Raw genomic sequence first — 23,873 nt, 5'->3', positions numbered from 1 at the left:
CAAAATCTCTTATATTAACAGGAACACTGAGTATTAGATGTTGACGGAACAGCAACAGGTAATGTAACAGTACTAAAGGAAATATCTGCATTAACAAGTTTGTCATGACAATCAGTACAAACAACAGCTGGAGGAACAGATACCACAAGTTTACAGCAGATACACTTAGCTTTGGTAGATCCAGCACCAGGCAGCGATTTTCCAGAAGTATCTTCTGACTCAGTGTCAACGTGGGACATCTTGCAATATGTAATAGAAAAAACAACATATAAAGCAAAATTGATAAAATTCCTTAAATGACAGTTTCAGTAATGGGAAAAAATGCCAGTGAACAAGCTTCTAGCAACCAGAAGCAATAAATAATGAGACTTAAATAATGTGGAGACAATAGTGACGCCCATATTTTTTTAGCGCCAAAAAAGACGCCCACATTATTTGGCGCCTAAATGCTTTTGGCGCCAAAAATGACGCCACATCCGGAACGCCGACACTTTTGGCGCAAAAAAACATAAAAAATGACGCAACTTCCGGCGACACGTATGATGCAGGAAACAGAAAAAAATTTTGCGCCAAAAAAGTCCGCGCCAAGAATGACGCAATAAAATGAAGCATTTTCAGCCCCCGCGAGCCTAACAGCCCACAGGGAAAAAAGTCATATTTTAAGGTAAGAAAAAATTGATTTATTCACATGCATTATCCCAAATATGAAACTGACTGTCTGAAATAAGGAATGTTGAACATCCTGAGTCAAGGCAAATAAATGTTTGAATACATATATTTAGAACTTTATAAAAAAGTGCCCAACCATAGCTTTAGAGTGTCACAGAAAATAAGACTTACTTACCCCAGGACACTCATCTACATGTTGTAGAAAGCCAAACCAGTACTGAAACGAAAATCAGTAGAGGTAATGGTATATATAAGAGTATATCGTCGATCTGAAAAGGGAGGTAAGAGATGAATCTCTACGACCGATAACAGAGAACCTATGAAATAGACCCCGTAGAAGGAGATCATTGAATTCAAATAGGCAATACTCTCCTCACATCCCTCTGACATTCACTGCACGCTGAGAGGAAAACCGGGCTCCAACCTGCTGCGGAGCGCATATCAACGTAGAATCTAGCACAAACTTACTTCACCACCTCCATAGGAGGCAAAGTTTGTAAAAACTGATTTGTGGGTGTGGTGAGGGGTGTATTTATAGGCATTTTGAGGTTTGGGAAACTTTGCCCCTCCTGGTAGGAATGTATATCCCATACGTCACTAGCTCATGGACTCTTGCTAATTACATGAAAGAAACATAATTTTATTGTCACGTACTTAAAAAAGAGGTAAGCACACCACCACTGGGAAAAAAGGGCTATCACTATGGGTTGATACCTGAAACGCGTCAGTGACGTCATCGGGCCCAGGTTGTAGCCGCTACACCTTTTAACCGGAGCTTTCAACTGTTTGGTACGATAGCCCTTTTTTCCCAGTGGTGTGCTTACCTCTTTTTTAAGTATGTGACAATAAAAACATAATTTATGCTTACCTGATAAATTTATTTCAGTGTGTTCAGTCCACGGGTCATCCATTACTTATGGGATACCAATACCAAAGCTAAGTACACGGATGATGGGAGGGACAAGGCAGGAACATTAAACAGAAGGAACCACTGCCTGTAGAACCTTTCTCCCAAAACCAGCCTCCGAAGAAGCGAAAGTGTCAAATTTGTAAAATTTGGAAAAAGTATGAAGTGAAGACCAAGTTGCAGCCTTGCAAATCTGTTCAACAGAGGCCTCATTCTTAAAGGCCCAGGTGGAAGCCACAGCTCTAGTGGAATGAGCTGTAATTCTTTCAGGAGGCTGCTGTCCAGCAGTCTCATAGGCTAAACGTATTATGCTACGAAGCCAAAAAGAGAGAGAGGTAGCCGAAGCCTTTTGACCTCTCCTCTGTCCAGAATAAACGACAAACGAAGAAGTTTGTCTAAAATCTTTAGTTGCCTGTAAGTAGAACTTCAGAGCACGGACCACGTCTAGATTATGCAAAAGACGTTCCTTCTTTGAAGAAGGATTAGGACATAATGATGGAACAACAATCTCTTGATTGATATTCCTGTTAGAAACAACCTTAGGTAAAAACCCAGGTTTAGTACGCAGAACTACCTTATCTGAATGAAAAATCAGATAAGGAGAATCACAATGTAAGGCAGATAACTCAGAGACTCTTCGAGCCGAAGAAATAGCCATCAAAAACAAAACTTTCCAAGATAAAAGCTTAATATCAATGGAATGAAGGGGTTCAAACGGAACACCCTGAAGAACTTTAAGAACCAAGTTTAAGCTCCACGGAGGAGCAACAGCTTTAAACACAGGCTTAATTCTAGCCAAAGCCTGACAAAAGGCCTGGACGTCTGGATGCTCTGCCAGACGTTTGTGTAAAAGAATAGACAGAGCTGAAATCTGTCCCTTAAGCGAACTAGCGGATAAACCCTTTTCTAAACCCTCTTGTAGAAAAGCTAATATCCTAGGAATCCTAACTTTACTCCATGAGTAACTCTTGGATTCGCACCAATATAAATATTTACGCCATATCTTATGGTAAATTTTTCTTGTCACAGGTTTCCGAGCCTGTATTAATGTATCAATAACCGAATCCGAAAACCCACGCTTTGATAGAATCAAGCGTTCAATTTCCAGGCAGTCAGCCTCAGAGAAATTAGGTTTGGATGGTTGAAAGGACCCTGAATTAGAAGGTCCTGCCTCAGAGGAAGAGACCATGGTGGACAGGACGACATGTCCACTAGGTCTGCATACCAGGTCCTGCGTGGCCACACAGGCGCTATCAGAATTACCGATGCCCTCTCCTGTTTGATCCTGGCAATCAGTCGAGGTAGCAACGGAAATGGTGGAAACACATAAGCTATGTTGAAAACCCAAGGGGCTGCTAATGCATCTACCAGCACTGCTCCCTGGACCTGGATCCGTAACAAGGAAGCTTCGCGTTCTGGCGAGATGCCATGAGATCCAGATCCGGTTTGCCCCAACGACGAATCAGTTGAGCAAATACCTCCGGGTGAAGTTCCCACTCTCCCGGATGAAAAGTCTGGCGACTTAGGAAATCCGCCTCCCAGTTCTCTACGCCTGGGATGTGAATTGCTGACAGGTGGCAAGAGTGAGACTCTGCCCAGCGAATTATCTTCGAGACTTCCAACATCGCTAGGGAACTCCTGGTTCCCCCTTGATGATTGATGTAAGCCACAGTCGTGATATTGTCCGACTGAAATCTGAGGAACCTCATCTTTGCTAACTGAGGCCAAGCTAGAAGAGCATTGAATATTGCTCTTAATTCTAGAATGTTTATTGGGAGGAGTTTCTCCTCCTGAGTCCACGATCCCTGAGCCTTCAGGGAATTCCAGACTGCTCCCCAGCCTAGAAGGCTGGCATCCGTTGTTACAATCGTCCATCTGGCCTGCGAAAGGTCATTCCTTTGGACAGATGAACCGGTGACTCAGAAGTGAGCCCAGAAACTTCGTAAAAATTCTCGGGGCCGTGGCTAACCCGAAGGGAAGAGCCACAAACTGGTAATGCCTGTCTAGAAAGGCAAACCTCAGGTACCGATAATGATCTTTGTGAATCGGTATATGAAGGTAAGCATCCTTTAAGTCCACCGTGGTCATATATTGACCCTCTTGGATCATGGGTAGGATGGTTCGAATGGTTTCCATCTTGAACGATGGTACCCTTAGGAATTTGTTTAAGATCTTTAAGTCCAAGATTGGTCTGAAGATTCCCTCTTTTTTGGGAACCACAAATAGATTTGAGTAAAATCCTTGTCCCTGTTCCGATCGCGGAACTGAGTGGATCACCCCCATGATTAAGAGGTCTTGTACACATTGTAGAAATGCCTCTCTCTTTACTAGGTTTGTCGATAACCTCGAAAGATGGAACCTCCCTTGTGGAGGAGAGGATTTGAAATCCAGAAGGTATCCCTGAGATATAATCTTTAACGTCCAGGGATCCTGCACATCTCTTGCCCAAGCCTGGGCAAAGAGAGAAAGTCTGCCCCCCACTAAATCCGTCTCTGGATAGGGGGCCCTGACTTCCTGCTGTCTTAGGGGTGGGAGTAGGCTTTCTGGCCTGCTTGCCCTTGTTCCATGACTGGTTGCCTTTCCAACCTTGTCTGTAACGAGCAGTAGTTCCTTCCTGTTTTGGAGCGGAGGAAGTCGATGCTGCTCCTGCCTTGAAGTTACGAAAGGCACGAAAATTAGACTGTTTGGCCTTTGGTTTGGCCCTGTCCTGAGGAAGGGCGTGGCCCTTACCTCCCGTAATGTCAGCAATAATTTCCTTCAAGCCGGGCCCGAATAAGGTCTGCCCTTTGAAAGGAATGTTAAGTAGTTTAGACTTGGAAGTTACATCCGCTGACCAGGATTTAAGCCAGAGCGCTCTGCGCGCCTGTATGGCGAATCCGGAATTTTTAGCCGTAAGTTTGGTTAGATGTACTACGGCATCTGAAACAAACGCATTAGCTTGCTTAAGGGTTCTAACTTTGCTCAAGGCCTCATCCAACGGCTCTGTGCGAATCGCCTCTTCCAGAGACTCAAACCAGAATGCCGCTGCAGCCGTGACAGGCGCAATGCATGCAAGAGGCTGCAATATAAAACCCTGTTGAACAAACATTTTCTTAAGATAACCCTCTAATTTTTTATCCATTGGATCTGAGAAAGCACAGCTATCCTCCACCGGGATAGTGGTACGCTTGGCTAACGTAGAAACTGCTCCCTCCACCTTAGGGACCGTCTGCCATAAGTCTCGTGTGGTGGCGTCTATAGGGAACATTTTTCTAAATATCGGGGGAGGGGAAAAAGGCACACCGGGTCTATCCCACTCCTTACTTATAATTTATGTAAGTCTTTTTGGTATAGGAAAAACGTCAGTACACACCGGTACCGCATAGTATCTATCCAACCTACACAATTTCTCTGGAATTGCCACCGTGTCGCAATCATTCAGAGCCGCTAATACCTCCCCTAGTAACACACGGAGGTTCTCAAGCTTAAATTTAAAATTTCTGAATCCGGTCTCCCCGGATCAGAACCGTCACCGACAGAATGAAGCTCACCGTCCTCATGTTCTGCAAATTGTGACGCAGTATCAGACATGGCTCTCGAGTCATCAGCGCGCTCTGTCCTTAACCCAGAGCTATCGCGTTTGCCCCTTAATTCGGGCATATTATATAATACTTCTTTCATAACATTAGCCATATCATGTAAAGTGATTTGTAAGGGCCTAGATGTACTAGGTGTCTCAATCCTACGCATCTCCCGAGCGGGAGACGCAGGTACTGACACGTGAGGAGAGTTAGGCGGCATAACTTCCCCCTCGTTGTCTGGTGATAGCTTCTTTATCGGTACAGATTGACTTTTATTCAAAGCAATATCACGGATAAAACAGATATCAATTAAGATTTAACGCTTTTAATCACAGTCAGCACACTGTCACAGATCTGCTGTGACTGATTACCTCCCTCACAAATGAAATTTGCAGACCCCTGAGCTCTCTAGAGACGTCCTGGATCAAGGAGGAAGAAGCAGAATGACTGTGCAACAATTTTAACTGCGCAACAAGGCGCTAAAACAAGGGCCCTCCCACTCCAATCACAACAGTGGGAGCCCTGATATAACGGTTTCCATGCAGAAAAATATGTTAGCCATGTGGAAAAAATCATGCCCAAAGCGATTTATCACCAAAGTACCTCACAAAAAACGAACATGCCAGTAAACGTTTTATTAAAAAAAAACAAAAAAAAACAACATTTTTCAATGTCATGCAAAGCTATCACTAAGCCTGCTACCAGTCGCTACCACTGCAGAGAAGGCTTAAGTATTATTTCAGTGTAAACAGTATTTTCTCAGTCAAATTCTAGTCCCTAGAATATAACTCAACTGCGCATACATTTATCAGCCTGATACCAGTTGCTACTACTGCATTTAAGGCTGTACTTACATCATACGGTAACAGCAGTATTTTCTTAGTCAATTCCATTCCCAGAAAATAAAGTACTGCACATACCTCATTTGCGGAGGACCCCGCATGCTATTCCCAGTTTCTGAAGTTACCCCCTCCTCAGAATGTCGAGAACAGCCAGTGGATCTTAGTTACGCCTGCTAAGATCATAGATAAAAAACGCAGGCAGTTTCTTCTTCCAAATACTGCCTGAGATAGAAAAACAGCACACTCCGGTGCCATTTAAAATAACAAACTTTTGATTGAAGAATAGTTAAGTAAAAACTCCAGCTCCTCTCGCGACCTCCTTCTTTGTTGAGGGTTGCAAGAGAATGACTGGGTATGACATGTGAGGGGAGGAGCTATATAGCAGCTCTGCTTGGGTGATCCTCTTGCAACTTCCTGTTGGGAAGGAGAATATATCCCATAAGTAATGGATGACCCGTGGACTGAACACACTTAACAAGAGAAATGATGTTTTTATACTCTATCAGTGGTGCCGGTCTGGGTTTTTTTCATTTTTCACTTGGATTTACATTAAGGCACCTACAGGGCACATTGTGAGTATATCTATACTTATAGCAAAGGCGAAAGCAAAGATCCGTTTTCCCAGCTCCACACAGCTGGGACTCATTACAAGCAGAAGACAGAGTGAGGCATTGAAGGAACATCAACTACACAATAAGGCGCAAACGTGAGTGATCAGCAGGACTGGTTTAACCTCTCGAAGTAAGTGACTATCTAATTATTGGATTGTATCACACGAAATATTCAAAGCTTTATGATTGGGAACTGTATCAGCAATATAGGCTGTCACACGTATTGTACGCTCATTTAAATTGTGTATTATATTTTTACGGCTCTGCTATCTGGATAAATTGTTTTGGATCCTTGCCATTATATCATATAGTGCTTATATGTGATTCAACTTTGGGGAGTGAGAGGAGTATTTTGCTAAATAATGTATTACCTTGGAAAGAAAGAGAAAGCAAAGTTGAATTAGAAGTCATATCTGCATTCCAAGTTTTAAGCCATAAAGCTCTTCTAGCTAAAATAGCTAAAGACATATACCTGACATCAATTCTAATGATATCAAAAATGGCATCACAAATAAAATTATTAGCATGTTGAAGAAGTTTAACAATGCTATGAGTATTATGGTCTGACACTTGTTGCGCTAAAGCCTCCAACCAGAAAGTGGAAGCAGCAGCAACATCAGCCAAAGAAATAGCAGGTCTAAGAAGATTACCTGAACATAAATAAGCTCTCCTTAGAAAGGATTCAAGCTTCCTATCTAAAGGATCCTTAAAGGAAGTACTATCCGCCGTAGGAATAGTAGTACGTTTAGCAAGAGTAGAGATAGCCCCATCAACTTTAGGGATTTTGTCCCAAAACTCTAATCTGTCAGATGGCACAGGATACAATTTCTTAAACCTTAGAGAAGGAGTAAATGAAGTACCCAGATTATTCCATTCCCTAGAAATTACTTCAGAAATAGCATCAGGAACTGGAAAAACTTCTGGAATAACTATGAGGTTTGAAAACCGAATTTAAACGCTTAGTAGATTTAGTATCAAGAGGACTAGACTCCTCCTTATCTAATGCGATTAACACTTCTTAAAGTAAAGAACGAATAAATTACATTTTAAATAAATATGAAGATTTATCAGTGTCAATATCGGAGGCAGAGTCTTCTGAACCAGATAGATCCTCATCAGAAACAGACAAGTCAGAATGATGGCGGTCACTTAAAAATTCATCTGAAATATGAGAAGTTTTAAAAGACCTTTTACGTTTACTGGAAGGAGGAATAACAGACAGAGCCTTCCTAATAGATTTAGAAACAAATTCTTTTACATTAACAGGGACATCCTGAGCATTAGATGTTGAAGGAACAACAACAGGTAATGGATTATTACTAATGGAAATACAATCTGCATTAGAAAGTTTATCATGACAGTTATCACAAACTACAGCCGGAGGAACAGTTACCAAATGTTTACAACAAATGCACTTAACTTTGGTAGAACCATCATCAGGCAGCGTCTTTCCAGAAGTAGATTCTGATCCAGGGTCAAGTTGAGACATCTTGCAATATGTAATAGAAAAAACAACATATAAAGCAAAATTATCAAATTCCTTAAATGACAGTTTCAGGAATGGGAAAAAATGCCAATGAACAAGCCTCTAGCAACCAGAAGCAATGAAAAATGAGACTGAAATAATGTGAAAAAAAGGTGGAGACAAGAATGACGCCCACATTTTTTGGCGCCAAAAATGACGCCCACATTATTGGCGCTAAGTACAACGCCTATATTTTTGTCGCCAAGTATGACGCCACATCCGGTGACGCCGTCAAAAATGACGCCCACATTTTTGGCGCAAAAAAATGTCTGAACACATATACGTCAAAAAATGACGCAACCACGAACAAACTTCCGGCGTCAATTAGGGCGCCAGAAATGACAAAATTTTTGTGCCAAAAAAAGTCAGCGCAATAAATTGAAGCATTTTCAGCCCCCGCGAAAAAAGTCAATTGAAAAATTTTTAAAGGTAAGAAAAAATAATCATTCATATGCATTATCCCAAATAATGAAACTGACTGTCTGCAATAAGGAATACTGATTACCCTGAATCATGGCAAATATAAGTTTAAACACATATATTTAGAACTTTATAAATAAAGTGCCCAACCATAGCTTTAGAGTGTCATAATAAAATAAGACTTACTTACCCCAAGACACTCATCTACATATAGTAGATAGCCAACCCAGTACTGAAACGAGAATCAGTAGAGGTAATGGTATATTAGAGTATATCGTCGATCTGAAAAGGGAGGTAGGAGAAGAAATCTCTACGACCGATAACAGAGAACCTATGAAATAGATCCCCTAGAGGAAGACCATTGTATTCAAATAGGCAATACTCTCTTCACATCCCTCTGACATTCACTGCACTCTGAGAGGAAAACCGGGCTCCAGCCTGCTGCGAAGCGCATATCAACGAAGAATCTAGCACAAACTTACTTCACCACCTCCACGGGAGGCAAAGTTTGTAAAACTGAATTGTGGGTGTGGTGAGGGGTGTATTTATAGGCATTTTGAGGTTTGGGAAACTTTGCCCCTCCTGGTAGGAATGTATATCCCATACGTCACTAGCTCATGGACTCTTGCTAATTACATGAAAGAAATAAATGTTACACGTGTAAATTGTGCCACCTTTATTACATTGATAGCATGACCCAAATTTCATCATCCACGCACTGTCACAATTTCTAACATTTGCCATCAAGTAACCTGTTTATCTGCTTATGTAATCTATTACATTGTATTATGTGGGGAAAATCATCATCCCTTACAAGGAGAGACTTGTGAATAATAAAAATGGTATCAGAACAGCAGAACAACCTGGGACTAAGCACTCTGGAGTCACACTGCCTTAATGTTAAAGGGACAGTCCAGTCAAGTCAAAATCAAACTGTCATTATTCAGATAGAGCACACAATTTTAATCATTTTTCCAATTCACTTCTATTATCTAAATGTGAACACCATCTGAGGCACCATCTCCTACTGAGCATGTGCAAGATTCACAAGATATACGCATATGCATTTTGTGATAGGCTGGTGGCTGTCACATTATGCATTAGGAAGGAAAATTTAACTAAAAGGGACAGTATACTTGAAAATTTGTATTGTTTTAAAAAAAAAAAAAAAAATAACTATTACCCATTCCCCAGTTTTGCATAACCATACGGTTATAATAATACACTTTTTTCCTCTGATTACTTTGTATCTAAGCCTCTGCAGACTGCCTCCTTATCTCAGTTCTTTTGACAGACATGCATTTTAGCCAATCAGTGGTGACTAATAAATAACTCCACAGGGGTGAGAACAATGTTATTTATATGGCAACACATGAACTAGTGATGTCTAAAAGTGGAAAAACTGTCAAAATTCACTGAGATAAGAGGTAGCCTTCAACAGCTTAGAAATAAGTTTATGAGCCTACCTAGGTTCAGCTTTTAATAAAGAATACCAAGAGAACAAAGCAAAATTTGATGATAAAAGGAGATTGGAAAGCTGGTTAAAATTGCATGCCCAATGTAATCATGAAAGTACAATTTTGACTCAACTGTCCCTTAACTTTGACATTTGTCTGAAAAAAATCTACTCATTTGAATTTCAAACAAAGTGTGTTTGCATTGCCTGTTTATAATGCATTTATTGATAATGCAATTATACTTTCTGAGGAAGGAAGAAAGGGGAAAGAAATCCTGAGAAAAAGACAGACTTTCTGGATACACTAACTGGGAAGTTGACCCCTCTGGAAGTAAACATTGTCCAGGATTTTCTCTCATTTTATTACAAAAGTATACCTTATGGAATGAGGGCAAGATGTACAGGAGCCAGAACCACGAGATACGGTCAACTTATTCCATTAGTAGTGACCTGTGGGAGATCCTACAGACAGTTACCTAACTAAATTACAGATCCCTTATTTGGATATGTGCTGGTGTCTCACTTTCTGTTGTTGGACATCAAGGAGGGGCCACATGGTGCGGTCCTTTGGGCATGTATCAAAAGACTGTACATTAATTATTAGGAATATATTACCACCCCATTGGTGGAAGATTGTGGCTTACAAATATATGTAAATATTGCTACAATGATATACATGTATATAAATAGCAAGGTTATTTTAGTGGCAATATTAGTTGGTTTTTTTTTTTTTAAAGTTTTGCTATAGTTTGTGTATTAGAGCTTTTTCAAGCCTTACACATTTCTTAGTAATATGTTGCCATAAAAAATTTGGAGTGGTGTATAACCCATTACTTAAAGGGACAGTAAAGTCATAATTAGACATTCACGATTCAGATAGAGAATTCAATTTTAAACAACTTTCAAATTTATTTCTATTATTTAATTTGCTTTCTTCTCGTGTTATCCTTTGCTGAAAGGTTTATCTATGAAAGCTCAGGAGCAGCAAAGAACCTAGGTTCTATCTGCCTATTGGTGGCTGCATATATATACTGATTGTCACAGGCTGACTCATGTGTTCCGTTAAAAACCAGTAGTGCATTGCTGCTCCTTCAACAAATGATGCAAAGAGAATGAAGCAAATTTGATAATAGAAGTAGACTGGAAAGTTGTTTAAAATTGTATGTTCTACCTAAATCATGAAAGGAAAATGTTGGGTTTCTTGTCCTTTTAAGCAATATTGGTTTGCAATGGTTGTTTTTGTGAGTAACCCCGCTCCTTGTCACAATCTCTGTGGAGGTGAGCAGATAAGGAGAGCTATGCCGTCTATGTGGAGAGATTGTGACTGTCTACCTAAACCTATGTGTAAGTACGGATATACCGCCATTTCCTTGTGACAGGTGTAATCCACCCAAGGAGTTGCTGTAGTCTATCCCAATCATAGGGAGCACAGAGAGCTCCAGGGGGATTAAGATTTTCAGCCATCTTCTGATCAGAAACGCTGTCTTTAATTTGGATGCTTTCAAGGATAACTGACTTTTTAGCGGTTTGTATCAATTGTGTATCAACTGTGTTATCATATTTTCTTGCATTTTTTGTATTTGTGTATCGACTGTGTATTTATATACATTTTATTGTGTATCAATTGTGTATCAATTATGTATTTGTACATTTTTTTAATATTAATACAAAGTAAACTAATTGCTTTTAAAATTTGCAATTCAAAAGTTCTTTGTTATTAATACCCCCTTCTTTTCAATTAACTTAAGCACACTTAGGTGTTGCACAGATAATATTTTTCTTTGGTTTTAAAAGTTTTTCCTTTTTGAGGGGTGGGAGACCGTCTATTTTCTGTTTGTTTTTTGTTTCATTGTGCGCTGGTCTTTTATTTTGTTTGTCACAATTTCGGTAATACAAAGTTTGTTTAACAGAGAACTTGCAAGTGTGAAAGTATAATCACAGCTAAAAAACCTGAAATTGATAGGAAAGTCAAAATTAAACTTGAATGATTCAAAGTAGAGCATGCAATTTGAAGACACTAAATGTACTTCTATTTTCAAACGTACTTTATTCTCTTGGCATCCATTGTTTAAAATATGTACATATTCTACACTAGTGGGAGCCGATTGGTGATTGCACACATTTGTCTCTTGTGATTGGCTGATTAAATGTGTTCAGATAGCCCTCAATAGTGCAATGCTGTTCCTAAAGCAAAAGTTATCAAAGAAATGAAGTAAAATGTGGAAATTTAAAATGTCATGCTTTGTCTGAATCCTGAAAGAAAAAAAACAAAATTCATGCTTACCTGATAAATGTATTTCTTTCCAGATATATGGTGAGCCCACGGCTTGAGTAATTACTGTTGGGAATATCACTCCTGGCAAAGAGCACCACAGTTAAACTGCTAAGTATCACTTCCCTTACCCACAACCCCAAGTCATTTGATCGACCGAAGAGAAATGGAGAAAAAGGAGTAACACAAGGTGTAGAGGTGCCTGAGGTTATAGTCAAAAGAACAACTGTCTTAAAATAAAGGGTGGGGCCGTGGACTCACCGTATCCAGAAAGAAACATATTTATCAGGTAAGCATACATTTTGTTTTTCGATCCTAAGATATGGTGAGTCCACTGCTTGAGTAATTACTATTGGGAACCAATACCCAAGCTAGAGGACACGGATAAATAGGGAGGGACAAGACAGGCAGTCCTAAAAAAAGGCACCACCGCTTGAAGAACCTTTCTCCCAAAAGATGCCTCAGCCAAAGCAAAAATATGTAGAGAAGACCAAGTTGCAGCCTTCCAAATTTGTTCCACAGAAGCTTCATTTTTGAAAGACAAGAAGAGGAAACGGCTCTTGTGGAATGAGCCGTAATTTTCTCAGGAGGCTGCTGTCCAGCAGTCTAAAAAGCCAAACAAATTAAACTTTGTAGCCAAAAAAAGCTTTCTGACCTTTAAGTTTCAGAGAGAAACAGACAAAAAAGGCAGAGGACTGGCGAAAATCCTTAGTCGCCTGTAAATAGAATTTAAGAGCACGTACAACATCCAAATAATGTAACAAACGTTCTTTGGAAGAAGAAGGATTACGACACAGAGAGGGAACAACAATTTCCTGATTGATATTTCTATTACAAACAACCTTAGGAAGGAAACCTAACTTAGTACAAAGAACCACCTTATAGGCATGAAAAATAAGATAAGGGGAATCACACACGCAGAGCTGAGAGTTCCGAGACTCTTCGAGCAGAAGAGATAGCAACAAGAAACAAAACCTTCCAAGATAAAAACTTAATGTCTATGGAATGCAAAGGCTCAAATGGAACCAGCTGTAAAACTTTAAGAACAAGGGTAAGGAGGAGCAACAGACTTAAAGACAGGCCTGATTTTGACCAAGGCCTGACAAAAAGATTGCACATCTGGCACATCCGCCAAACGTTTATGTAGTAAAACTGATAAAGCAGAAATCTGACCCTTCAGGGTACTGACTGACAATCCCTTTTCCAGGCCTTCCTGAAGAAAAGGTAAAATTCTAGGAATTCTAATTCTACTCCAAGAGTAGCCCTCGGATTCACACCAATAAAGATATTTAGCCATATCTTATGGTAAATCTTTCTAGTAACAGGCTTGCGAGCCTGAATCATGGTCTCAATGACCGACTCAGAAAAACCACGTTAAGAAAGAATTAAGGGTTTAATCTCCAAGCAGTCAGCTTCAGAGAAACAAGATTTGGATGAAGGAAGGGACCCTGAATCAGGAGGTCCTTCCACAGAGGTAGTCTCCAAGGTGGGAGAGATGACATCTCCACTAGGTCTGCAAACAAGATCTTGCGAGGCCATGCAGGGGCTATTAGAATCACCGACGCCCTCTCCTGTTTGATACGAGCAATGACTCGTGGAAGGAGAGCAAACGGAGGAAACGGGTATGCCAACCAGAAAACCCAAGGAACCGCCAGAGCATCTATCAAAACGGCCTGCGGATCTCTTGACCTTGAACCGTACCTAGGAAGCTAGCATGATTAAGGGTAAATAGCCTGAAACGTTGCTTTTGTTTGCTGCTGTGTGCCTACATGCTTTTTGTAAGCTAAAAGAAAATAAATTACATAAAGACAAGAACTTTTCCTATTTATTTGGTGCTGTGGACTCTTGCTGTTGTGGATTCATTGAGAGGCGTTTGCAGTGGCCCTCTACCACCTGCACCAGGTAGTGTGCCGTTTGTCTATTCTGAACTGTACCTAGGAAGCTTGGCGTTCTGACCGAACATCATCAACAATAAACAAAAGGTGTTGAAGCTTAAATCTGAAGGATACCACCTTACTCTCAGAAAGTCCTGATGTATCTTCCTCATCAGACTTATGAGAAAGGGCAACTTGGGAAGCAGAACTGAGGACAGGCACCTTACTTTCTGAAATTCTAGATTTCCACTTGCGTTTTCCGTGTAATCTGGGAATGGCAGCTAATGCCGCAGAAACCGCTGAAGATACCTGGCCAGCAATTTTTGCTTTTAAAAAAACGCCACTAGGAGTTATAGAGGAACCGCAGGGCACTGCATGTGACACCATTGAGGCTTGGGACGTAGCAGGAGAAAGCTGAGGTATTATTTTAACAGTATCATCATGAGACACCTTAGGCTAAAAAAATGTTACTTTGATTTTGCAAGGCTTTCTTGACACATGAAGAACAAAATTGCATAGGAGCTGCAATTTGTGCATCTAAACATAATAAGCATGAATTCATGAGAGCAGGCTCTTGCTCCATATTAGACATGTTGTGAAACAGTAAATAAACTTGTACAGATAAGTTTCAAAGATTTTAATATTTAATTTAAATAAGCCAAGGAAAAAATACACTTTAAATTTTTCTTCAGACACCTAAACTTTACTTCCTCCATGCACCAAAGGCAAAGAGAATGACTGGGGGTTGTGGGTAAGGGAGTGATACTTAGCAGTTTAACTCTGGTGCTCTTTGCCTTCTCCTGCTGACCAGGAGGGTTATTCCCAACAGTAATTACTCAAGCCGTGGACCCACCATATCTTAGTGAAGAAAAATGGGTTTCATGACCCTTGAAGGATAAAATGTATCTTTAGCAACAAAAGGTACTACAAACATAACTCAGACTTGCTTTGGCTAATTAAGTCAATATAAATTCTTTATGGAATGAGAACCCAGTGCGTATTAATCAAAACATCTATGGTTATAAAAATCAGATAAAACTGTTACAACCACCCCCATAACTGATGCCCAGGTCACAGTTTACGGCCTGGAATACCGGGGGGGGGTGTTACAAATAGGTGGGTTGATTAGTTCTTGAGCTATTTAGTGTGCCTTATTGTATGTATATAATCACTTCTGCTAAGCAAGGATTTCTTGCAGGCGTATCCCCTTTTAATAATTTTACAATAGGAGTGCTCCCATTTACATATAATTAGTAAGATGGAAAACACTAAACCCCCTTTCCATTATTTTACCCCTTTTTCTCTATAAAGATCAGATAAGTACTACAGCAGTGGAATGGGTGTGTGTGTGAAGAATACCCTGAATTTGCATTTTTTGTTTCTATACATAAATGTGTGAAAACAAACTTAGGCAAAGGATATTCCTCTCCATCTGTCACATTTGCATACTGAGCAAGGAGGGCGGCCTTTCTCTGCTGTTCTTCTGAGGACACCTCCTTGGTCTTTACAACAATCTGCGCTTGCTTCTCTATCATGCTGGTGAGAGCCTGGACCTCATCTGGGAAGAGAAGTCATTGAGTCAGACATTTTTACATGTGTAAAAATACAGGTGTACATATAGGTGTAAAATCGCTTACAGCAGTGAGGGCCAACTTCTTAACACATGGGGCCACAGATCAATATTTTAGAAACCTTAAAAGGGACAGTCAACCCAAAAAATGTCCTTACTCCTAAAGATAAAGTTCACTAGGATAAAGATTTCAAAATGTAGCCCAATTTTGCTAAATATATAGTTTTCAAGAATAATTACATACTACATGTCCCTTGGGAGTTTTGAAATGGCCACCAGCTCCCTCCTCTATTCCGTCATAACCCTTTTTCCTTCCTTCCTCTTCTGCAAGAAACTTTTCATGCCTCTGCAATCCCGATTTTTGCGCATTCCCAAAGCGCTAATTTTAGTGAAGGGGCCTTTTGAAGCAGGAACTAAAAATAACCGCACAGTATCCTAGCGGTTCCTATATGCGGAGGACCAGTTGGCTTCTCTTGATCTACCGCCGCATATTGAAACCGCTAGGATACTGAGCGGTACTGACGATCCTGAATTCTGCTAATTTATCAAGCAATGTTTTAGCATCCCTGCAAAAATGTAATTCGTTATTGCTTTACTTTGTATTTATGTCCCTTTTGTAAACCGTGCCTAATAGGTAAAGCGAGAATGTAAGGGAAATATAAAGAAATTGCTGAAAGTGGTTCTGAACATCTGTAAAATCCCAGCTACTCAGTTTAATAAATTCCTGAGAATACCAAACATTACATCTAATCCATTTATATGACTACAATATGAAGCCTCTGGTTGTCATTAATTATAATAAACCATTCTGTCTATTTACGGCATATTGTATCCAAACTCATCACTTTCTGCAATGATTATCTGAGATACAAATGTAGCCATATTTTCTTTCCATTATTAGAGAAGTTTGCAAGACAGTCTCTCCTCTTTCCAGGGTATTATTAATGTCATGATTTCTGACATTAAAATAGAGAGGTTTTAAAGCAACCTGCATCTTTTAAATGAAAATACAAACATACCACATTCTGGAGCTCTATGAGTTGGAATTGCTGTGTCTGAACACTGAATACATTAATTTAAGGAATTTTGCTATATAATATGTGTAATTTAGCGCCTTGTATACTGTACAATACTGGGCTGATCAGCTTTGCCACTGATTACACCCTGATTTTTCAAGAAATACGATGCTGTTCAAAATATAGTGGAATATTTACACATATACACTGCAAAAAGGGATGTAAGTCTTCTTATAAAAAAACTTCTTCCCTAGAAAATCTAACTATAATGAGAAAGATAAAGACTCTCTATAGTTCAGAGGCAAACTGTCAAAATAAAAACGATCTATTATGTCAGAAATCATGACATTAATAATACCCTGGAAAGAGGAGAGACTCTTTTATAATGGAAAGAAAATATGGATACATTTGTATCTCAGATAATCATTGCAGAAAGTGATGAACGAGTTTGGCACAAAATTAAAATATTACATAAAAAGTCAACAATTGCAGGGTACCATTTGTCTGTTTTTTTTTTTTTTTTTTTACCATCCAGAGTTTTTCTTTTTCTTTTTCAGTTGTCAACTTGTTTACCCACCCACCAGAAATCACACAAAACTTAGGAGTCTTCCCATTTTTGGTTCAGGACCTGGGTAGCGCTTGCTGATTGGTGGCTAAATGTAGCCACCAATAAGTAAGCGCTTTCCAGGGTACTAAACTTAAAATGGGCCGGCTCCTAAGCTTTACATTTGTGTGTCATTTGTACTGCAAGTCTCTCTTTGGTATGTGAATTGGGTCCCTGCATTCAAATGCTGCCAATTTCCCTGTTTTTCTTGTGTCATTTGTGCTGCAAGTCTCTCTTTGGTATGTGAATTGGGTCCCTGCAGTCAAATGCTGCCAATTTCCATGTGTTTTGTGTCATTTGTACTGTCATTTGTTACCTAATATACTGCATATTATCTTTAGCATGTTGCCCTTATACTGTAACAGCTGCATGCTTTGCCTTGTGTTATTGGTACTGAAGGGGTTAATAGAGAGCACTAGAGAAAAGGGATTAATAATAGTTTGGCATGTGGAAGAGCTCTGCATAGTTATCCCTGCCAGTAAAAACAAACAAACCCTGAGGGCAAACCTCAGTGAGCACAAATTACCTACTCTAGTAGTGAGTGATCAGTACACCTAAGAGCAAAGAAAATATAACTCAATGCTAAATGTGGGTGCAACATTATTATTCCTAATACGTGCAGTCAATCAGTCACCAGGCACCAGCTGTGTTAGACCAGCTGCGAGCAGAGGGGTGCATAAGGGAGCACACAAGCTAGAGTGGGCACAGCAAGGGGCTTGTATTGAGGGCAAACATCACTGTTACATGTCTTAAATTATGCGTGTGTGCAATGAATAACATTAACAGGGTAGAAAAGGTGAAGGGGCAAGAAAACCCCCCAAAAAACTGGTAGACATACTGTGTAACTTACTGTTGCCTTCCGCCTCTGTCTAGTACTGCTCTTCTGGGTAGTTCAGGCTGTCCTCTTCCCCTTCCATTACCTCCCTGGCCTGTGTGTGTATCCTCACTGCCCCACTCGCTCCCCCTTCCTTATGGCTACTCCCAGAGGAGGAGGACTACCGCTACACATGGGTAGAAAGCAGGGCTATGTGATAGTATTGTGGTGTAGTATTGCTTCCCCTATTCCGGCAATTTGCGGGTGTCAGCCACTATTGAGACTCCCGGTCCCGGAACTTCCCGGAGAGTTGCTTGAGCGCGCACACCTGCCCCCTCCCCCCACCCAAAAATTTCAGCCAAAAATAAATAAATTATGTAAATTAATAATAAAAAAAAATCCTTCGTTAGTGCTGCCTGCAGTGGTGGTGGGCCGGGCTCTTCAACTGATTGAAGCCCACGATGTTCCTCCTCCCACACACACAGCTCTTAGTGTGCGAGTGTCACGTGACAGCTTGCTCTCGCACACTAAGAGCTGTGCGGTTAGTAAAGCTATGGGCTGGCCTGTAGGTGGCGCTGAAGGCTGAAAGTGGATAGTGCTTTTGCCTATACTTCTATTTATCGCACTGCACATCATGTGCGACAGATAGAAGTATTAGGCAAAAGCCTGTTCCACTTTCAGCCTAAATAAGGCAATTTTAATGTTTTTAGTCAAAACTGCAATGGAGCCTGGAGGATTTTTTTATTTAATCAGCAAAAAAGGTTTAAAATTTAATTAGTTTTTTTTATTTCTCACTCTTTTTTTGTGTTCATCAGGGGTCAGGGGACATCAGGGGGTTCACGTGCTCAAGTGCTCCTAGAGAGGAGCCTCCACTGGCTGCTGGCAACATCTCCCCTAATCCTGGTCCCCCACAACTTCCTTGCCTTGCACACCCATGTGTACCCTTCAAAAGACTTCAAAAATTAAACTCTGATAACCTTAATCTCATCCCTCTTGCATCTAAAGCCACCACCCCCTTCACTTGCGTACTTTGGAACTCTCGCTCTGTTTGCAACAAGCTCACTTCTACCCATGACCTTTTAATCTCCCACTCTCTCAATCTTCTGGCTCTCCAGAAACCTGTCTCTCTCCTTCAGACACTGGTTCCTCTACTGCACTGTCACATGGGGGTCTTCACTTCAGCCACACTCCTAGGTCTGACAATAGACAAGGAGGTGGTGTTGGTATTTTAATTTCCTCTTGTTGCACCTTTCAACAACTACAGCCCTTCTCTTCCCTCACATTTTCTTCATTCGAAACACACATGATTCGATTATTCTCTCCCCTCTCTTTGCGCGTTGCAGTCATATACCGCCCCCTGGCTCCGCAACTCTATTTCTAGATCACTTTGCCGCCTGGCTACCTTACTTCCCTTTCCTCAGATACCCCTGCCCTCATTCTCTGTGACTTCAACCTCCCTGTTGATAATCCCACTGCCTTCTCTGCAAAAAATTGGTGATCTGATTTTCAGCTATCGATGCACTCTCAAACTTCACAAACTCACCTTTTCCTCTTTCTGACCACCACCTCCTCACTTGTAACATCACCTTCTTCTCTATAACTCGCCCTCCTTCTACCACTCAGACTAAACTTCACAGAAGTATCAAGTCATTAGATCAGCAACAGCTCGCTAGATCTATTGAATCTTTTCTCTCTTCCATCCCCTCCTTTTCCTGTCCTGATGAATCTGTCACTATAACTCCACCCTTACATCGGTCGTTGATAATCTGGCCACACCTAAAATGGCTCGGAAAACATACACTCATCCTCAGCCCTGGCATACTCCTCTGACACGGTATCTACACAGGTGCTCCCGTACTGCTGAGCGATACTGGAGGAAATCTTGGAGTTCTGCTGACTTTCTTCACTATAAGTTCATCTTGAACTCTTACTATTCTGCCCTTGTTCTATATAAGCGACAATACTTCTCTACTCTTATCTCTACTCTTTCTTCAAACCCAAAATGTCTGTTCTCCACATTCAATACTCTTCTCCGCCCACCCCCACCTCAACTTTTCTCTCAGCTCAAGATTTTGCCAGCTACTTCAACAACAAAATTGACTCCATCAGAAATGAAATCAGCTCTCAACATACTACCGGTCTCCCACACCCTCAAAAGCTCACAATAATCCAAAACCCATATAGCCATACATTTAGCTCTTTTGCCCCTGTTACAGAGGAAAAAGTTTCTGCACCTTATACTATCCTCTCACCTCACTACCTGTCCCCTCGCCGCCATTCCTTCACAACTACTCCCCTCCCTCTCTTCTACCCTTACCCATATACTCACACCCATCTTTAACCTCTCCCTCAGCACTGGTATATTTCCATCATCTCTTAAACATGCATTAGTCACAGCTATCCTCAAAAAATCTTCTCTCGATCCAACCTCCCCATCCAACTACCGCCCTATTTCCCTACTCCCTCAAAGCTTCTTGAAAAACTATTATATGCAGTATATACGTCTATACCATTTCCTTACATTAAACTCCCTCCTTGATCCACTACAATCTGGATTTCACCCCTTCACTCAACAGAGACAGCAATTGTTAAGGTTACCAACTTCTCTCTACTTATCCTCCTTGATCTGTCTGCAGACTTTGATACTGTCGACCACTCTCTTTCGCTCAATACCCTCCAATCCTTCGGCATCTGCAACACAGCTCTCTCTTGGTTCTCTTCCTATCTGTCTAACCATACTTTTAGTGTAGCCTTCTCTGGGGCATCCTCTGTCCGTTACCTCTTTCTGTTGGGGTACCGCAAGGCTCTGTCCTCAGTCCCCTTCTCTTCTCAATCTACGGGTCCTCATTAGGTTCCTTAATAAAGTCCCATGGGTTTCACTATCATCTGTATGCCGATGATACCCAAATCTACCTCTCTGCACCAGAACTATCTCCTTCCTTGCTAACCCGTGTCACTATCTCTCTCATATCTCATCTTGGATGTCCTCTCACTACCTCAAGCTAAATCTCTCCAAAACTGAACTCCTTATTTTCCACCCTTCTTCCAAAATCTCCACCCCCCATGTCTCTATAACTGTTGACAACTCCATCATTACCCCAACCTCACATGCCCAATGTCTTGGGGTCACACTAAAGCCTGCCGCTTCCACCTTAAAAACATCGCTAAAATCAGACATTTCCTTACACAGGACACAACTAAGATTTTAATCCACTCTCTCATCCTTTCCTGCCTCGACTACTGCAACTCCATCCTATCTGCTCTCCCTAGATGCCACCTAGCTCCTTTACAATCCATAATGAATGCCTCTGCCAGGATCATCTTCCTTACACGTCACTCTTCATCTGCCGCACCTCTCTACAATCCCTTCACTGGCTTCCTCTTGCCTCCAGGATTAAACACAAAATTCTCACTCTGACATACAAAGCCCTCAATTGCATTGCTACCCCCTACATCTCGGACCACAAAATCTCTGCCCTAGTTTTAAAAGTTTCAAGTGCTCCCTGAAGACTCTACTATTCAGGGACACATACAACCTACACTAACCTTCCTATCTCCACTGCTATCCCCTTAAACCCCATAGCATATAATCCTATGAGCCCAGCTGTTTGAAATCCACCTTCAAAAGAGCCGACTACAACAGTGCAACTCTTGGCAGGACCCTCTGCCCATTTGATCCCTGTAATTGTTTTTTATATACCACATATGTTCATAGCGCTGCAGAACCTGTTAGCGCTCTACAAATACCTGATAATACATTTCTGCTTTTCAAATAAAGATAGAAAGAGAATGAAGAAAATTCATAGCAGGAGTAAAATAGAAAATTGCATGCTCTGTATAAATCATAAAAGAACAAATTTGGGTTTAGTATCACTAAGCAAATAGGTAGTAGACTGGTTAACAGAATGTAATTCGTTTTCACTGTATAATCTAGAATCCAATTTAGTAAAACCATCTTCACTTAAATCCCTTGTTCATATAAGACACTATAAACTACCTAAAAACCATCAAGAGTTTAGAAACTTTTAGTTCACCTATTTTAGCAATGTCAAAATATATGCATATAATTAAATTTTGAATTTTCTAATTATCTACCACTGATAAGTAACCCTGACTTCATAGTAGGAAATTCGCACAGAATTGATAAAGATTGGAAGGAAAAGGGCCTGGTTTATTTACACCAAACTATAGATCCCCAGAATAATAATCTTTTGGATTTTGAGTATTTAAAAGGAGCCTTTGAGTGCTCTAACGAGCAATTATTTGCCTTTCTCCAGATCAGAAGCTATTTTATGACATTACAAAGTTTTATAGGGAAAATTTGTTAATTCAGGTGAGATAAATAACTTAGTTTAGAGGTATAAGAATAGTAACCATTCAATAACAGCTTGGTATAAAATTATACCTAATGAAGACTCTCAAATGTTATTTCAACTTAATTTATCCAGATGGATAAGGAAATTTATGCTTACCTGATAAATTGATTTCTTCTACGATACGAGTCCACGGATTCATCCTTTACTTGTGGGAAATTATCCTCCTGCTAACAGGAAGTGGCAAAGAGCACCACAGCAGAGCTGTCTATATAGCTCCTCCCTAGACTCCACCCCCCAGTCATTCGACCGAAGGTATAGGAAGAAAAAGGAGAAACTAAAATGTGCAGAGGTGACTGAAGTTTTAAACACAAAAATAAATCTGTCTTAAATTGACATGGAGGGCCGTGGACTCGTATCGTAGAATAAATCAATTTATCAGGTAAGCATAAATTTCCTTTTCTTCTACTAGATACGAAGAGTCCACGGATTCATCCTTTACTTGTGGGATACAATACCAAAGCTACAGGACACGGATGAACGGGAGGGACAAGACAGATACCTAAACAGAAGGCACCACTGCTTGAAGAACTAAGAAGCAAAAGTATCAAATTTGTAAAATTTGGAAAAAGTATGAAGGGAGGACCAAGTCGCAGCCTTACAAATTTGTTCAACAGAAGCATCATTTTTAAAAGCCCATGTGGAAGCCACTGCTCTAGTAGAATGAGCTGTAATTTTTTCAGGAGGCTGCTGTCCAGCAGTCTCGTATGCCAAACGGATGATGCTTTTCAGCCAAAAAGAGAGGTAGCCGTAGCTTTTTGACCCTTACGCTTTCCAGAATAGACAACAAATAGAGAAGATGTTTGACGGAAATCCTTGGACGCTTGTAAGTAAAAAACTTCAAGGCACGAACCATGTCCAAGTTATGTAACAGACGCTCCTTCTTAGAAGGAGGACTAGGACATAGAGAATGAACAACAATTTCCTGATTAATATTCTTATTTGAAACAACCTTAGGAAAGGAATCCAGGTTTAGTACGCAAAACCACCTTATCAGAATGGAATATAAGATAAGGCGAGTCGAATTGTAACGCAGAAAGCTCAGAAACTCTTCGAGCAGAAGAGACAGCAACTTTCCAAGATAGAAGTTTAATATCTATGGAATGCATGGGTTCAAGCGGAACCCCTTGAAGAACATTTAGAACTAAATTCAAACTCCATGGCAGAGCAACAGGTTTAAACACAGGCTTGATTCTAACTAACGCCTGACAAAACGACTGAACGTCTGGGACATCTGCCAGACGCTTGTGTAGTAAGATTGACAAAGCAGAAATCTGTCCCTTTAAGGAACTAGCTGATAATCCCTTCTCCAATCCTTCTTGGAGAAAAGACAATCCTAGGAATCCTGAGCCTACTCCAT

General features: G+C 40.6%; 1 protein-coding gene across 1 annotated transcript in view; it reads right to left on the bottom strand.

Moving 5' to 3' along the window:
* CCDC43 (coiled-coil domain containing 43) overlaps window positions 1–23,873 on the bottom strand; it is a 183,426-nt gene that overhangs the window by 70,206 nt on the left and 89,347 nt on the right. Inside the window, exon 3 of the mRNA XM_053699960.1 lies at window positions 15,559–15,694. Coding sequence (XP_053555935.1) covers window positions 15,559–15,694 — 136 coding nt within the window. The remainder of the gene's footprint in view (window positions 1–15,558; window positions 15,695–23,873) is intronic.

This window comes from Bombina bombina, chromosome 1, assembly GCF_027579735.1.
Source record: "Bombina bombina isolate aBomBom1 chromosome 1, aBomBom1.pri, whole genome shotgun sequence".
Taxonomy (NCBI): Eukaryota; Metazoa; Chordata; class Amphibia; order Anura; family Bombinatoridae; genus Bombina; species Bombina bombina.
This window is presented reverse-complemented; position numbering and strand designations above follow the sequence as displayed.